At 51.1% G+C, this 17,495-nt stretch overlaps 3 protein-coding genes and 1 long non-coding RNA gene across 4 annotated transcripts; 3 read left to right on the top strand and 1 right to left on the bottom strand.

Annotated features, from left to right (window-relative positions):
• Positions 1–1,112: 1,112 nt before the first annotated feature.
• On the top strand, positions 1,113–1,577 carry LOC125506352. Its single transcript, XR_007282640.1, has 3 exons — positions 1,113–1,189; positions 1,277–1,372; positions 1,460–1,577. It is a non-coding gene; the product is annotated as an uncharacterized LOC125506352 (long non-coding RNA).
• A 1,942-nt stretch (positions 1,578–3,519) lies between these two features.
• On the top strand, positions 3,520–4,210 carry LOC125511370 (uncharacterized protein At4g08330, chloroplastic). Its single transcript, XM_048676721.1, has one exon. The coding sequence runs from the start codon at positions 3,629–3,631 to the stop codon at positions 4,049–4,051; it is 423 nt and encodes a 140-aa protein (XP_048532678.1). The 5' UTR covers positions 3,520–3,628; the 3' UTR covers positions 4,052–4,210.
• A 65-nt stretch (positions 4,211–4,275) lies between these two features.
• On the top strand, positions 4,276–5,136 carry LOC125511369. Its single transcript, XM_048676720.1, has one exon. The coding sequence runs from the start codon at positions 4,425–4,427 to the stop codon at positions 4,905–4,907; it is 483 nt and encodes a 160-aa protein (XP_048532677.1). The 5' UTR covers positions 4,276–4,424; the 3' UTR covers positions 4,908–5,136.
• Positions 5,107–8,035, bottom strand: LOC125511368 (pentatricopeptide repeat-containing protein At4g35130, chloroplastic). Its single transcript, XM_048676719.1, has 2 exons — positions 5,473–8,035; positions 5,107–5,387 (listed from the first exon to the last, which is right to left on the bottom strand). The coding sequence occupies exon 1, from the start codon at positions 7,939–7,941 to the stop codon at positions 5,569–5,571; it is 2,373 nt and encodes a 790-aa protein (XP_048532676.1). The 5' UTR covers positions 7,942–8,035; the 3' UTR covers positions 5,107–5,387; positions 5,473–5,568.
• Positions 8,036–17,495: the final 9,460 nt, after the last annotated feature.

Here is a 17,495-nt window from a genome sequence, read left to right on the forward strand (position 1 = left end):
CCTTCGCGGAAAGGGCCGTAAACTGAACAGCCTTATCACTGTCCTGTTGAAGGAGTTTTGGCCTGGCCTATTCTGCCCGCGGCTAGACAGGGACCCGCAGCTGCGGGTTTTGGCCACGAGCTGGGCCCACTACGAGGCTTGCAGCAACGCGGAGTACGGGACGGCCGCTAAGGCCGTGATCACCAAATTTTGGGTAAGTTCTCTTCTGAATCACTTGTCTTCAGTTTCGTTCATAGTTTATCATTGAATCACTCAACTCATGCCTTGTTTGCTTCTGGTTTATGCATGATTGCAGCAACTCTATAGAGTTCTTGACGAGCACAAGGCCAGAGCCGACGTGGTCTTGCTTGCGGCTGCGAAGAAGAAAGCTCGTCAGTTGCAGTACGAGGTGCGCTGGGTTGCCGTCTCGCAGTACTACCACATCTACCTGCAACAAAAGATGACCAAAACTCAAGCGCAGAGGCAACGACTTACCTTGAACAGGGAGCAGTTCATGATGGTAACTATTACTAACTTATCATTGTTTCAAGCAGTCAACTATATGTTTCGTGCTCACATGTCATGCTTCCAAAATTTGCATAGGTTGTTCCTCGTTGGTGCTATGGAAGGCATGATGGATGGGCGGGTTTGGTGGATAGGTGGCTCGGCGACGATGCAGAGTTTGCTGCCAAGAGCATCAAGGCCCGGGCTAACCGTGGAAAAGACGGGACACGCGGCTAAGGAAACAGGAACCACTAGGGCTTCAAGGCCATGAAGGTATATCTATATACATGATGCATTTTTGTTCTTCTTTACCGTCATGTTCTTATGTATGGCTAACTTCTGTTTGACGTTGCAGGAGGACAAGCTGAAGAGGCCGCTCTCAGACATTGAGTCATGGAAGCTGGCCCGCGAGCGGAGTCATCCCAAGGAGGGCGAGAGCCAGTACTACGGCAAGATCGAGGAGCACCTGGAGTCTTACACTCGGCACTATCAGAAGTTGCATCTGGATGTTCCTGTTCCTGAGGTCGCCCAGTCTCAGATCGACGACACGGCGGTGGTGGCCATCCAGGGGAAGTCACATGGCCGGTATCCGTGTTTCGATGGCTTGATAACTCCTTCGATCTTGTACACACGGCTTCGGTCTACCAACCCGAGCCAGTTAGAGAGTACGGGGCGTTCACAGACTCCCTTAGCCCGCCAGCATGCTGTAAGTACTTCCCCTTTATCTTTTTCTCTCTAGCATTCTCAGTTCATTTTCAGCATTGCTCACTTAGAAACAACCTAAATTATGTAGGCATATAAGGCCTTTGTCGAGCATAGGAATCTCGAGGTGCGAGAGTACTTGCAACGAGTGAAGGCAAATGATGATTACAACCGTCAGATGATGGCGGTTAGTTTTGCCCTCTTAAAACCAAGCTAAATTTTTGCACTTTCATTCCTTCTGACCTTCTAGTTTGCTTGTTTAACTAACATCCAGGCTATGTTGGCGTCTTGGAGTAACCGCACGGATCCACCACAAATGGGACCCCCACCACCACCTGTGGGAGAACCCCCACACGTGCCCACGTTTGATGAATGGGTGGCACTAGGCAGTGATGGTCCGGTTAGTACATTTGCCTACCTACTGGCAAACTAGTTCTCGTTCATTCAACACTATCATATCATATTTACCGTTAGAATCTTTTCTGAAACATGTAGGGGACCGGTGGCTCGACTACTGCTCCGTCGACCCCAGTCACTCCGATCTGGCAGAGTGATGGTGGTCGCGGTGGCGGTTTTGGCGGAGGTGGTCTTGGTGGTGGTGGTTTTGGCGGAGGTGGTCTTGGTGGTGGTGGTTTTGGCGGAGGTGGTCTTGCTTGATGTCGATGATGATTCCATGCATGTGGCCGTCGTGCCATGCCTTTCATGTTGCTACTTTTATGATGTTCCATGTCTTGCACTACTTTTATGTTCATGAACTTCCGCCGGTGATGATCTTTAGATGATGATGATGAACTTGACTATGTTTAGATGATGATGATGAGCTTGACTATGTTTAGATGATGAACTGTCATATTTCTTCATAATTCCATATTATTCTGCTTTGAAATGCTGTCAAATGAATTGAAAAAGAGAAAACAGGGAAAATAAAAAAAACTATGCCTACGGCAAAGCCGTCGGCATATATAAGCCCAGGAGTTACCAGGGCTTGCCACGTGGCAGATCTATGCCTACGGCAATGCCGTCGGCATATATTTTCATCTATACCGACGGCTTTGCCGTAGGCATAGCCCTGCTGCCAGGAGAAACCAGGGAAAGACACGTGGCAGTGCTATGCCTACGGCAAAGCCGTCGGCATAGATTCCATCTATGCCTCCGTAGGCATAGCACTGCCACCAGGAGCACCACGGGACGCCACGTGGCGGAGGTACGCCGACGGCTAGGCCGTCGGCATAGATTTCTACCTATGCCGACGGCCAAGCCGTCGGCGTACCACTGCCACGTGGCGTCCCATGACTCGTCAGCGCTTTTGACGGCGCCGTCCGTTGCCGTCAGACGGAAAAACACTGCCGACGGCTAAACTATGCCGACGGCTAACCCCGGCCGTCGGCATAGGGCCCTATGCCGACGGCTATACTACGCCGACGGTCTGACAAGACTACGCTGACGATATCTACGCCGACGGGTCTATGCCGACGGCAAAGGACCTATGCCGACGGCCCCTGGCCGTAGGCATAGACCGCGAGTCCGGTAGTGTCTCCATCAAGCAACATCCAGAGGCGGACATAGTCAAAGGGAAAATGTCTATCTCATATGACAGTAAGAATACTGTTGGTCGGGGCAAAGAAAGTCAGGAGGTGGCCGGCTGGCCGAATGCTCGCTGGTGCAAACCTCCTCAGGGGTGGCATAAGTTGAATGTGGATGGAGCCTTCGATGAGGAGCTTGGTGTTGGTGGAGCAGGGATGGTCCTACGCGATGATACGGGTGGTGTCATATACTCTTCTTGCCGCTACCTTAGAGCCTGCTCATCGGCTTTGGAGGCAGAGCTGGCAGCCTGCTTGGAGGGTATCAACATCGCAAGCGCATGGAGTACAGCCCCAATGATCCTTGAGACTGGCAGTCTGGTTTTTGCCAACATGCTTAGAGAAAGAGAGATAAATAGATCGCCATGTGCGTCCTTTGTAGGGCAAATAAAGAATCTTCTTGCGGAGATGAGTGAGAATGGTATATCTCATGTAGGTAGGAAGGGGAACATTGTAGCATATGAGCTAGCCAGGATGGGGAGAATAGAGCAGCGCACTGCGGTTTGGTTGAGCGGGGGGCCGGATAATATTGGCAACTTATGCCAAGCAGACTGTAATGATCCTTCTTAATTAATGAAAACCTTTCATTCGCAAAAAAAAAAAAGATAAACACGATCAGGTTGTCTGTGGTTTTATGGGTTCGTGATGTGACGTCTGAATCTGTGTTTGCGCGTCCACGTTGACTTTAACCAGTCGCCGAACACAAGCTTCTCAACGCCCGGTCCAACGCGGCGGCCGCAGCAGCAAAACCGTCCTTCACCCGCAAGGAACCACCCCCTCCAAATCCCCCGCAGGCCCACACCACCCCTCCAAAAAACAAAACCCACACCAACGCATCCAAACCACACGGCCACGACCGACCGATGGCCCAGCCACCGGCGGCGACGACTCCGGCAGCGGCGTACGGGTGCGCGGCGTGCGGCGCGGACCTGAACCTGTCGGCCTCCCACCTGTACCCGGCGGGGACCTACTTCGAGGCCGGGAACAAGGGCACGCTGTCCTTCAGCTGGGTGGACGAGTCGCGGCTGCGGTTCGCGGCGGAGGACCGGATCCGCCCCTTCTTCGAGACGCTCGACTACTGGGGCATCCAGCGGAAGCGCACCCGCGTCAGCTGCGACGCCTGCGGCAAGCTCCTCGGCCACGTCTACGATGACGGGCCCCCGCTCATGGACGGCACCGGCCAGCTCGGAATGGGCCCCAGCCAGGTCGTCCCCCGCCGGCCCAGGTACCGGTTCAAGGTCAAGGCCGTCACCGCCGCCGGTTCCTCCGCCGCCGCCGCGCGCTGACCGCTGAGTTGAGAAGCTTGATTCGTCCCGTGGCGATGCTTGCTTACAGTTACAGATGTGTTTCCTTCCTGCTGTAAATCAGTACTACTACTACTAGATGTAAAAAATGTGGAATTTACTGTGGATTGTGTGTGAAATCGAAGATGTTGTGATCATCAAGCTCCTGATCCGATTTGCTGTGAAAATCGAAGTAGGAGTAGTTCTGAATCATCGTGCTCCCGATCTGAAATTCTGAACAGTTCGCTGCTCTTTGGTGGCTTGGTGCCTTCGCCGCGAGTCGCAACCCAACCAGGTCAAGTCGCCACTCAGCCCGACCCGACCCCGACCCACAAAAGGAACCCAACCGACGACCCGACCCACACGACGCACCACCATGGCCGTGGCCGCACGCGCACGGGGCTCGCCGCTCCTCCGCGCCCTCGCCGGCACGAGGGCGCGGCCGCCGCTGGCCCGATCCATCCACGAGGGGCCCGACACCATCGACGAGCTCCTCGACCGCCACCTCTCCAAGAAGGGGCCCACCCCCTCCGCCATCCTCGACGACGACGCGGCGGAGGCCCTGGCGCGGCGGAGGCTGACGAGCTCGCGGCGGGAGGCGCTGGGGCTGTACCGGGACATCCTGCGCGCGACGCGCCTGTTCGAGTGGCCCGACGAGCGCGGCGTGCCGTGGCGCGACACGCTGCGCGCCAACGCGCGCCGCGAGTTCGAGGAGGCCCGCGGCGAGCGCGACCCGGAGGTGGTCGCGCGGCTCCTCATCGGCGGCCGCGATGCCGTCGACCAGGCCCTCGAGCGCGTCGCCGACGCCTCCCGCCGCATGGTCCAGGCCGAGGAGGCCAAGCGCCGCGGCGGGCCGTAGATCCCCCCACCCCCACCCCGACTCGATGCGCCCCATGCTTCCTCTTCTTCTTCAGCTGCTGCTGCTGCTTATATTTGTTAATTTGGTTGTAAAATTCCCTATGTGCGAATATTTATGTGATGTGACACAAAATGAATTGCTTATGAAGCATTTCATCCTTGTCAATTGTCATGCCCTGTTCTATCTTTGCCAAGAAATGTGACAGGAAATCAACTTCCATTTTGCATTTGATCCATGTATGATGTATGTGTGTTATACAACTATACACTGAGTTACCAGTAATTTCAAAATTTTCAGTTGAGAAAAATTGACTTTGTACATCACATCATCGTCAGTTACAAAAGTCAAAAGGCGATGCTTCTTCCAATCCGTGAGTAATCTCCATTGCCAGCAGCAAGACAAACCCTTGCTCTTCGAGCCGATGCGACGAGTACATGAGAGTTGATCCCTTATGTATGTTCCCTGAAGATTGTACTGGTGCTGGCACCAGAATTCAGAAGCTTTTTTTTAGAGCAAAGGAGGATCAGAATTCAGAAGCTGTGTGATGTCTGAATCTGTGACATACCAGCTGCAGCTTGTCATGAAACCATATCTGCGTCCTGGCGCTCTCTTGCTTTTGCTGAAATGCATTCAGGCTTGCCATCAACGATAACCATTCTGTTCACCAGTAGTCACCGCAGCAGCAAGACCCATCCGAGAATTGGTGATAGATATTTGTGTCGCCGACAACAATCCTCCGTCCCGAATATTTCGATATCAACTTCAGCGCATGATGGCAGTCGTTGCATATGCGCACGTTCTTCTTGACAAGAATTGGGGTTCTGGCCTCGGATGATATCAGACCAAAGACGACAGCCAGCCTCACACTATGCTTGTTGGGCTCTGTTGTTCTCCTCGACTCCAGAGAGGTTGGATCAGATTGATTTGTTGGGTCAACCATTTCTCCAATCTTTCCTGACAGAAAGTTGGACACTTCCTGAATCATCTTGCTCTGAGGGTGCGTCGTGTCCCCGTTGACAAAACTGCAGGAGATGCCATGAAGCTCAACTATGCTTGTTGGTTCTGTCCTTCGCAGCCCCTTCTCCTCCATCAGTGATCTTATTCTCTCGACATCGTTCCATCTCCCTGCATCGGCATACATGGAAGAAATAAGAACATAGCAACCTGTGTTGTCATGTTCCAGTTGGTCATGTTCGAGTTGAAATATCCTCTCTGCTGCGTATTCTGCTATATCCATGTCATTCCTATTCCTGCTTGCAGTCAGTAGGGAGCCCCAAACCCTGAATGTTGGATCTATTGGCATTTTTTCAATAAATTGCATAGCCTCTCTAAGATCACCTGCCCGACCAAGCAGATCTGTCATGCATCCGTAGTGCTCAATCTGTGGGATCATACCATAGTCACGTTGCATTGAGTTGAACTGCGTCCAGCCTTCATCTGTCAAGCCTGAAACACTGCAAGCAGTCAACACGGAGACAAAGGTACTCTCATTTGGTTGCAGACCATTACATCTCATCTCAGAGAACATCTCCAGTGCAGTTCTCCCCTGACCATGAATCGCATAGCCCATTATCATTGTGTTCCAAGAGATGACATCCTTACCTGCCATTTTGTCAAATATCTCTCTCGAGGACAAAACATCACCACACCTCGCATACATATGCATAACTGCGTTCATGATGAGAGTGCTCTCCCCGTAACCTAGCCTGACAATGTAGCCGTGCATTTGCCTGCATTGTCTCAGCAATCCCAGCAAAACAAACGCCGGTACTACTGCCGACATGGTGAAATAATCAGGGTAAAGCGGCTGATTCAGTAATTCAAGGAACAATGTGATCGCTTCAATATACATCTCCTTGTACATGTAGGCGGCGATCATATTGTTCCATGATACCAGAGTTTTGGTCGTCATCTGACCAAATACCTTCTCCGATGATTTCACTTTGCCAACTTTGCTGTACATCTCGAGAAGCGCGGTCTCGAGCACCACATGAGGAAGAAACTGTCTTCTGGTTATGTAACTGTGAACACTCCTTCCATACAGCGAGCTCTCAGTTTGAGCACAGGCAGCCAGCAAATTGATAGCGGTAACCACTTCCACCTGGTGGCCCTCTTCCTTCATTTGCACGAAGCAATCAAATGCCTCCTCGGGCCGTTCGTTCAGGGCATACCCACCTATCATACAATTCCATGTCACCACGGTCCTCAGTGGCATCGTCGCAAACACGCCCTCGGCAGAAGCAATGTCGCCACACTTGCAGTACATGTCAAGGATAGAAGTGCCAACCTTGACGTCATGCTCCATCCCGTGCCTGATCACATAGGCGTGCACCTCCCGCCCTTGCATCAGCGCAGATTCCAAGCAGCACGCGGCGAGCGCGGCTATGATCCCGACGCAGTCATGCTGCACCTCCAGCGCCTCGTGCATCTCCCTGAAGCAGCCCAGGGCCAGCGCCCCGAGGCCGTTGGACACGTAGCCGTCGACCATGGAGTTCCAGGTGACGATGTCCCTGGCCGGCATTCCGTCGAACACTCTCTCGGCGTCGCCCACCATGCCGAGCCTGGCGTAGAAGGCGAGGAGCGAGTTGCCCGTGTACACGTCGGCGGCCACCACGCCGAGCCTGATCGCCGCCGAGTGCGCCGCGCGGCCGTCCTCGAGCGCCCCGAGCCGCGCGCAGCACTTGAGGACGACGGGGAAGGTGAAGCGGTCGGGGCGCGCGCCGGCCGCCAGCATGGCGCGGTAGGCGGCCAGCGCGGCGCCCGGGAGGCCCGCGTCGGCGAGGCCCCGGATGACGACGTTGTGGAGGAACGCGTCGCGGCTGCCGGCGGCCGCCAGGGCCTCCAGGGCGGCGTCCATGCGGCCGGCGGCGGCGTGGGAGAGGACGAGCGACTTGGTGGCGCCGCGCTTGGGCCGCACGCGCGGCGGGGGCTCCTTGGAGGTGGCCGCGGCGAGGTGCTGGGAGGCGCAGGTGGAGGTGGTGGTGGCGGCGGCGGCGTGGGCGCCGCGGGAGGCGAGGACCAGCGGCGTGGCCATGGGTGGAGCACGGGGCCTATCCGGGAGGAGCCGAGCCAACCAAGCGAAGCAACGGGACAAGAAAGAGGGTGGTGACGTGTCGCCTGGATTGCACTGTCGTAACGGCGCTGTGAAGTGAAAATTACCTTCTCCAACTTCACCCAAGCTTCGGTTTGCATTCACATCATTTCTTTGGCTTCTTTGTCCGCGGCAAAGTCGAAGTCGCTTGCTCAAGAAAATGAGAAAGATGACTACAAATGTGATGTCTCGGCGTGACTTCTCGTAAAGGTGTGAGTGGGATATCTTGTTTACCGCTCGGTTAATTATGACAATTTTTACATGATTTTCTCCTAATTAACCAACAACTCTTTTCTGTCTAATTAGTCGATGAGGCAAATTTCTTTTTTTGGCTTAGTTTAAAACTAAATAAAATTCTTGGGCCTCTTCTGAATCACAACTAAGCTTATGAGTTATCCAGTGTATTTTATCCTCAACAATGTGGATATGGTTGGTTTTAGCCTACGGTTGCCTTACCAAAATAGTTGGCTATTCAAAACTTTAGTGGAGCTTTTATTTGCCCATGAATTGGCTCCAAGCACACCTGCTCCCTCCTTTTTCGGCTTATAGGGTCCACCTATTTTGATTTAAAGTCAAAACCTTTTATGTTTGATTTAGCATTTTGTCCATGTGTCACGCCATGAGCTCGTGGCATGGCAAAGCCTACCGAAATAGGTTTTGATTGTCCAGCATCAGCTAGGAATGACAAGTGCGTGAAAAATACAACTGCACCGGAGGTTTGGAGGGGTTTTGTTTGCTTTAAACTTCCTATAAAATATTGCCTCTAATATCTGAAGTAGTACAAGCTACTCCAGAAAATACTTGTGAGAAAACAGAGTTACGAGAACAAGCATGCATCACTGTAGCTGGATACAGATTGGGAAAAATGTATCAGCAGCAGATACTACAAAAATGTTTTGAATTTGCGACGAATTGTTCTGATGATCATCAGGTGTGATGATAGCAGATGTCCTCCGTAAGTTGCTAGCCCATGTTTCAAGACGCATGAATTATACACATTGCTTCCTTTTCAGGATCTGCAAAAAACACGTTTATTAGTTCATCGCTTTGACACGTCGTACAATGCACATTCCTCGAGTATATCTATATATCACACAGCTAAAAGGATCGATATGGTTGACTAGATGGGGGGTGAATAGGCAACTACCAATTTTTAGCTTTTCTTTACCAAATTAAACTCTGCATCAAAGTAGGTTGTCTAGATGTGCAACTAGGTGAGCAACCTATATGATGCAATAACAACAAGCATACAAGCAAGCAAGGGTAGAAACAATAAAGAGTTTGCACAAGTAAAGGTAAGAGATAACCAAGAGTGGATCCGGTGGAGACGAGGATGTGTTACCGAAGTTCCTTCTTTTGAGGGGAAGTACGTCTCCGTTGGAGCGGTGTGGAGGCACAATGCTCCCCAAGAAGCCACTAGGGCCACCGTATTCTCCTCACGCCCTCACACAATGCGAGATGCCGTGATTCCACTATTGGTGCCCTTGAAGGCGGCGACCGAACCTTTACAAACAAAATTGGGGCAATCTCCACAACTTAATCGAAGGCTCCCAACAAGACCACGAAGCTTCACCACAATGGAATATGGCTCCGAGGTGACCTCAACCGTCTAGGGTGCTCAAACACCCAAAAGTAACAAGATCCGGGATGAGTGGGGGAATCGAAAATCCCTTGATGGAAGTGTAGATCGGGGCCTTCTCAACCACTCCCGAGCAAATCAACAAATTTGATTGGCTAGAGAGATAGTTCGGGCGGAAATGAAGCTTGGAGTATTTAATGGAGCTTGAGCAATAAATGGAGCTTGGGGGAGGAAGAGGTGGGTGAGAAGGAGGAAGGGGACTCCCTTTTATAGTGGGGGCAACAATCCCGTTGCCCCCCACCAACCAGCCCCGCACAGGGCGGTACTACCGCTGAGAGGGGGCGGTACTACCGCCAGGCGACGGTACTGCCGCGCCAACCAGCGGTACTGCCGCGCCGAGGAGACTTAGTAGGGAACGGACCCAAATGCGGTACTACCGCGGTGGTAGGGCGGTACTACCGCTCCTGGAACGGTACTACCGCCACTACAACCGTGACTAGTGTCGCAAAACCCGACACGAGAAAAAGACCTCTCGAATCGAGGTGGTAGGAGCCAAACTACCCAGCGGTACTACGGTAGTGGGGTCAAGGGCGGTAGTACCGCTGTGGAGCGGTACTGCCGCTTGTGACCCTTCGGCCATAGTACCGCAGGCAGTGCGGTACTACCGCTGGGGCGAGAGAGAGAGAAGGGATCTCTCAAATAAGCTGAGGACCAGCGGAGGAGCCAGGCCCCCAGCGGTACTACTGCTGTGGAGCCACGGCGGTACTACCGCTGCGAAGCGGTACTGCCGCTTGTGGCTTCTCAGCGGTACTACCGCTGGGTGAGCGGTACTGCCGCTTAGACCTAGACAGAACAAGGAAGAGAGGAGAGATCTCTTCAATGGACAGGAAAAGCTCGGAGGGTAAGAAGATGATGTGTACGTGATGATTCCATCCAAGCAAAACCCCAGCGGACCCCCTCTTGATAGTACGGTGCCCTCTACGCAACTAGTCCACCTAGAAAGAAACGAAAGAGCTACACCGTCTTGAAATACACTCCGAGGGGAAGAAAGCGTCTCGTGCTAGGGGAGAATCTGAGAATAATTCAACGCACAAGATTAGTCCGCAAACATGTTGTCATCAATCACCAAAACTACCTTGAGAGAGATATGCCGTAACAATCTCCCCCTTTTTGGTGGATTGATGACAACAAGGGATTTGCGCAAGGAAAAGAATTAAAACGAATAAAACTAAGAACTACAAAATATAGACGGGCTCCCCCAAAATGTGTGCACCAAGATAAGGCACGACACACACATTCGGATCAACACTCCCCCTATATTTTATAGTCCAACAACACTAAGCACAAGATATATGAGAGAAGAGAATAAACAGGACAAGCATGCATCTCAAATATAAACTACAGTACTCTGAAGAGACATAAGTAATAAGGTAGCGATAGGGAACATATGTCTTACACCATATGACTAGGACTAAGGTCTCACACCAAACCAAACCAAAGAAGGAACACACAAGAAAACACAAGACGACTCAAAGCACGACACAAGAAGCAAATCCCTACACACTCTTCCCCTTTGGCAGCGAGACACCAAAAAGGGCATAGAGTGACACTACGAATCCAGGTGATGGGAGGGGAAGGTCTCAAACATCACATCTCTGCATCTTCATCGTGGGTCGAAAACTGCTCGGCATCGGAGTCGGTCCAGTGGCAATTCTGATGAATCCAGTCCTCCTCTTCAGTGATATGACCCTTAGACCCACTGACAACAGTTGCTCCCATCTGACGCATGAGCTCCTTGTGGTGCGTCCTGGCATGCTTCTCCGCCACATGAGTCATGTACTGACCATGAGACTCCATGCAGAAAAGCTTCTTCATCTTGCGCTTAAGCTTCTGTGCCCACGACGGTTCTGCACTAGAGGGGCCAAAGTTCTCCTCATGATCATCAGTAGCAGCCTCACCCTCGGTCCCCATGGCAGCAGCAGCAACAGCAGCAGACGGACCCCCTGTGGCAGCAGTAGCAGATGGACCCCCTGTGTGAGGCGCTGTCCAGTTGTCCTTCTTCCTCAGACGCTTGATCTCATGAGACACCAAGTCTCCAGTCTCTAGCAGCACTCTGGGATAAGTCTGTGCCCAGGCCCTCTCAATGAGCCTCATGATGAATGGACCATAGATAGGACACTTGCGCTCAGACACGGCAGATAGAAGTTCAGACCACATGACATGAGAGATATCCAGGCTCTCTCCAGTGCTTGCTTCCTTCTCATGCTGACAGAAAAGGAGCATGTCCACGAGGTAAGAGTGGACCATATCCAGATTCCCGATCCGAGGAAAGAGAGTCTCACGGAATATGCGATGAAGAATGTCCAGATACGAAGACAGCTCATAGGTCTTCTTCTGAGTGACTGGGTGAACCTTCACAGTGCAGTAGGGCCAAAGGGCTTGCTTGTGGGTGGATGTAGCATTGCGGTGAGGACGGAAACCGACAAGAGTCTCAAGCCCGGTATCCACCACATCAAATAACTCCATGAAAGCCTTCCACTTGATAGAAAGCAGCTTGCCATTGGTCATCCATGTCAGAGTCCTGTCGACATCCGTCCCAAGGTGGACGGTGGCATATAATTGAGCCACCAAATCCGCATCGAAATCCTTATTGAATTGCATGATCCTGAGAATGTTTAGCTGAGTGCACATCTGAAGAGCTTCGCCAAAGTACTCCGGATCCTTCTCCATGGCATCAGTGTCAATGGAGTGAACATCAACAAAAAGATTCTTCTTGGCCTTGATCACATCAAAGTAGATGGCAAACTGAAAACGGTTCCAGAACGGGCGGTTGACCAAAGTGGGTTCTTGGTCCACCGCATAGGGGTTGCGGCGACGCTTCTCCCAAAACTCTTTGTTGGTCATCTCAGTCACAGTCTTCCCTTTTGGCTTGTTGGCGGCTCGCTTCGATTGCTGAGGAGGTGGAGGAACACTTGCAGAAGCACTTACTGGAGGCGGTTGGGTGCTCGAGGAACCACCGGCAGGCTCTGAGGTGCGGTAGCGTTTTGATGTGGCACGCCCGGGGTTGATACGGCGACCTTGCTGCTCGGAACGGTCATCACCTGGAGCCAAACACAAGAAAAACGCGAAACAACCAGAAGGAACGAGCATAAGCCAACAAACACAACAAAAAGATCAAGGTAAGGCAGGAGAATGATGGAAATTGGCATGCAGCGGTAGTACCATGACCTGCCCGCGGTAGTACCGCCCCAAGCGGTAGTACCGCTCCAAAGGGAGCGGTAGTACCGCTCTAGGTCAAGCGGTAGTACCGCTCCAAAGGGAGCAGTAGTACGGCTTGAGGCGGACAAACAGCAGTTTCATAGCACGAGGCGGTGAAACAGTGGTTTCCTACTACCATGGTCAGATCCAGCACTACCGGCCTACCAAATTCAAAAATAATCCTACCAAACTCTAATCTAGAAAGTCTAGTTGCCTTCTCCAACCAACTCATGCCTAGATTTCGCCAAAAATCTAGAGATACAACCACCATTGCCCCTAAGAAACAAGAACTAAAAGGAGACAAAACGAAAGAAGGAACGGGGGCAATACCGACATCCATGGCAAGAGGACGAGGTGGGGATCGACACCACCAAAGGAAATGGAGAGGGACGCCCCGGAAACGGAGATCCGCCGGAGCCCTCCCGCGGCAAGAGGAGGCTGGAGAGAGGAAGAGACAAGAGGGGCGAAGTGAATGGGTATGGGGGAGAAGAAACCTCCCCCTGCCTCGACTTAACCCTCAGGTCCCGTCCCTCAGCGGTAGTACCGCGCTGGGGGGCGGTAGTACCGCTTATAAGTGGTAGTACCACGCACCACCAGCGGTAGTACCGCCCAACACGCCACGGCAACTAAACAGACACGGCTTTAGCTCGACGAAACGACAAAAACGGCAAGAGAGAAACAACAAAGCACAACAGCAAACGACCAAGACACACCTCTTCAAAAGAGGGTGGTGGCCGAGGCCACCTATGTTTGAGTCAAAAGGTATGGCACCGCGAAGATTTTAACCTTGGGCCCATGACCAAAACTCGTCTTTGAAGCACAAGTGCCATCAACAATGGCTAAGGTGAAAGACTTGATCAATTTATGCATAATGGGGGGAGGGAGAGTTCATTGAGCGAACAACACTCCCCCTATGTCCATGCCTACACCTAAACTAGACAACAAGTTGAGCGTGATAGGGTGTGCGCGAGTTCAAGCAACATTGCTCGAATCAATGATATTTAGCTCATGCCTTAACTCGCGAAATCTTGCTTCATCCAAGGGCTTCGTGAAGATATCTGCAAGGTTATCATGAGTGTTGACGTAGTTGAGCTTGATCTCTCCTTGCCTAATGTGACCCCGGATGAAGTGATACCGGATCTCAATATGCTTCGTCTTGAAGTGTTGCACCGGGTTGAGAGAGATCTTGATGGCACTTTCATTGTCACACCAAAGAGGCACTTTGTCACAAGTGACACCGTAATCCTTTAAAGTTTGCCTCATCCATAAGAGTTGTGCACAACAACTACCGGCCGCCACATACTCCGCTTCGGTGGACGAGAGAGACACACAACTTTGCTTTTTGGAAGACCAACTTACCAAAGAGCAACCAAGGAATTGGCACCCTCCGGAAGTGGACTTCCTATCCACTTTGTCTCCCGCCCAATCGGAATCCGAGTACCCTACAAGCTTGAAGTTTGATCCTCTTGGGTACCATAAGCCAAAGTTTGGGGTATGAGCCAAATATCGAAAGATTCGTTTGACCGCCACAAAGTGACTTTCCTTAGGTGCGGCTTGAAACCGTGCACAAATTCCCACACTCAACATGATGTCCGGTCTAGATGCACAAAGGTAAAGCAAGGATCCAATCATGGAACGATATACCTTTTGATCCACCACTTTACCATTGGGATCTAAGTCAAGTTGGCACTTGGTGGGCATTGGAGTGGAAGCCGGCTTGATGTCACTTAGCTTGAATCTCCTGAGCATGTCTTGAGTGTATTTGGATTGATTGATGAAAGTTCCTTCTCTTCTTTGCTTCACTTCGAACCCTAGAAAGAACTTCAACTCTCCCATGAAGGACATCTCGAACTTTGAGGTCATGAGAGCGGCAAATTCCTCATTGAAAGCTTTGTTAGGAGAACCAAAGATAATATCATCAACATATAATTGGCACACAAACAACTCCCCTTTGACCTTCTTAGTAAAAAGAGTGGGGTCGATTAGCCCAACTTCAAAACCACGGTCTTGTAACAACTCGGTAAGGTGGTCATACCACGCACGTGGGGCTTGTTTAAGGCCATAGAGTGCCTTATCGAGTTGATACACATGATCGGGAAAGTAGGGATCCTCGAACCCGGGGGGTTGCTTGACGTAAACCAATTCATTAATGGGACCATTAAGAAAAGCACTCTTCACATCCATTTGTTGTAACTTAAAGTTATGATGAGAAGCGTATGCAATCAACATGCGAATGGATTCAAGACGAGCAACGGGAGCAAAGGTTTCACCGTAGTCGATACCCTCGACTTGGGAGTAGCCTTGTGCTACCAAACGAGCCTTGTTGCGAATGATAATCCCATGGGCATCTTGCTTGTTCTTGAATATCCACTTGGTTCCAATGACATTATGGTTCCCCGTTGGCCTAGGCACCAATCTCCACACTTTGTTGCGCTCGAAGTTGTTGAGTTCTTCGTGCATGGCATTGAGCCAATCCGAATCTTCTAGCGCCTCATAGACCTTGTGGGGCTCCACACAAGAGACAAATGCGTGATGCTCACAATAATTTGCTAATTGTCCATGAGTGCTTACCCCCTTTCTTAAGCTTCCAAGCACATTCGTCATGAGATGATCCTTGGTGGAGAGCTTGGAAGCAACCTTGGCGGCACGATGCTCTAATTCCTCCTCGGTGGTGAGTTGAGGAGCGGTTACTTGATCATCTTGAGCGCCGTCATGAACTTGTTCTTGCTCCTGAACTTGCTCGGGGGAGAGAACTTGACCTTGGGCATCACTTGGTGTGTCAACACTATCTTGAGTATGATCTTGCCCTTGGTCTTGTTCATGAGGTTGAGTCTTTGGAAGTGTGTGGGCCTTGGGTTGGTGATGGCTCCACTTGAGTGGAGCATTGTCCTTCTCCTTCGGCCACAAGGGGTTCCTCAATGGGTAGGATGAAACCAACACCCATTCTTCTTATGGCTTGAGGAGGAATTTCATCACCTACATCACAAGTGCCACTTTGCTCCACTTGGGAGCCGTTATTCTCATCAAACTCCATGTTACACGTCTCCTCAATAAGTTCCGTGGATTTATTGAGGACACGGTAAGCATGAGAGTTTGTAGCATAACCAACAAATATGCCCTCATAAGCTCTAGCCTCAAATTTAGACAACCGAACACCTTTCTTGAGAATGGAACACTTACACCCGAATACCCGGAAGTACTTGAGGTTGGGCTTGTTACCTGTGAGTATCTCATATGGGGTCTTGTTCAAGCCCTTGCGGAGGTAGAGCCGATTGGATGCATGACACGCGGTGTTGATGGCTTCGGCCCAAAAGTTGTATGGAGACTTGAACTCCGCCATCATGGTCCTTGCCGCATCCATCAACGTCCGGTTCTTCCTCTCCGCAACACCGTTTTGTTGAGGGGTGTATGGTGCGGAATATTGATGCTTGATTCTCTCATCACTAAGAAATTCATCCAAGGTGTAGTTCTTGAACTCGGTGCCGTTGTCACTTTTTATTGTCAAGATCTTTGCATTGTGTTGACGTTGTGCTTCATTTGCAAAGTCAATGACGGTTTGTTGGGTCTCGCTCTTCCTCTTGAAGAAATACACCCATGTGTACCTTGAGTAGTCATCCACAATCACCAAGCAATACTTCCTACCTCCAAGACTATCGAAGGATGGGGGCCCAAAAAGATCCATGTGAAGGAGCTCCAAGGGCCTCTTTGAATAAATGATAGTCGTGGGAGGGTGAGCCTTCTCATGTAGCTTTCCTTCGATACAGGCACTGCAAGCACGATCTTTAACAAAGCTAACATTCGTTAGTCCACGGACATGGTCCCCCTTGAGAAGACTTTGCAAAGATCTCATATTGACATGGGCTAAACGGCGATGCCAAAGCCATCCCACAACAACTTTAGCCATTAGGCATGTCGCGGTCTTAGTGGGTCGCTCCAAAAAGTTAATCACATATAGAACATTCTCGACATGCCCAACAAAAGCTACTTTAAGAGTCTTGCTCCACAAGAGGGCCACGGTATCGATATCAAAGAAAGTGGCAAAGCCCATGATTGCAAGTTGACGAACGAAAAGTAAATTGTATGCAAGGGACTCAACAAGCATGACCTTCTCGATCGTGAGATCATGAGAGATGACCACCTTGCCAAGTCCCAATACCTTAGAGGATGAGGTGTCACCCCACTCGACATTGGTGGGTATAGATGGAACTTTGTGCACGTCCACCACCAAGTCCTTGCTTCCGGTCATATGATTTGTAGCTCCGCTATCGAGCAACCATGATCCACCACCGGAAGCAAACACCTACAAGAGATCAATGCTTGGTTTTAGGTACCCATTTTGTAATGGGTCCTTTGATGTTAGTAACAAGGGTCTTAGGAACCCAAATATACCATTCAATGTACTCATGAAGAGAACCAACAAATTTGGCATAAACATGCCCATCACTAGCACGGCATAACACATAAGAAGGATTAAAATCGCCGGCTTTGTTGGGAGGGATGACATTGCCCTTCTTGACATTGTTCTTCTTCTTCTCCTCGGGGGCACTCTCTCCCTCCCTCACAAAGGTTTGCATGAGGGGAGGAGGTCGTTTGGTCTTGCCATTCTTCTTCTTGTTCTTGGAGTCGGGCACGTACCCAACCCCTTCCTTGGCCACACCTC

The sequence above is a fragment of the Triticum urartu genome, chromosome 5, assembly GCF_003073215.2.
Source record: "Triticum urartu cultivar G1812 chromosome 5, Tu2.1, whole genome shotgun sequence".
Classification (NCBI taxonomy): domain Eukaryota; kingdom Viridiplantae; phylum Streptophyta; class Magnoliopsida; order Poales; family Poaceae; genus Triticum; species Triticum urartu.

What these genes read in the sequence shown, in the direction of transcription:
- LOC125511370 (XM_048676721.1), top strand. Translation starts at nt 3,629, where the DNA reads ATGGCCCAGCCACCGGCGGCGACGACTCCGGCAGCGGCGTACGGGTGC.
- LOC125511369 (XM_048676720.1), top strand. Translation starts at nt 4,425, where the DNA reads ATGGCCGTGGCCGCACGCGCACGGGGCTCGCCGCTCCTCCGCGCCCTC.
- LOC125511368 (XM_048676719.1), bottom strand. Translation starts at nt 7,941, where the DNA reads ATGGCCACGCCGCTGGTCCTCGCCTCCCGCGGCGCCCACGCCGCCGCC.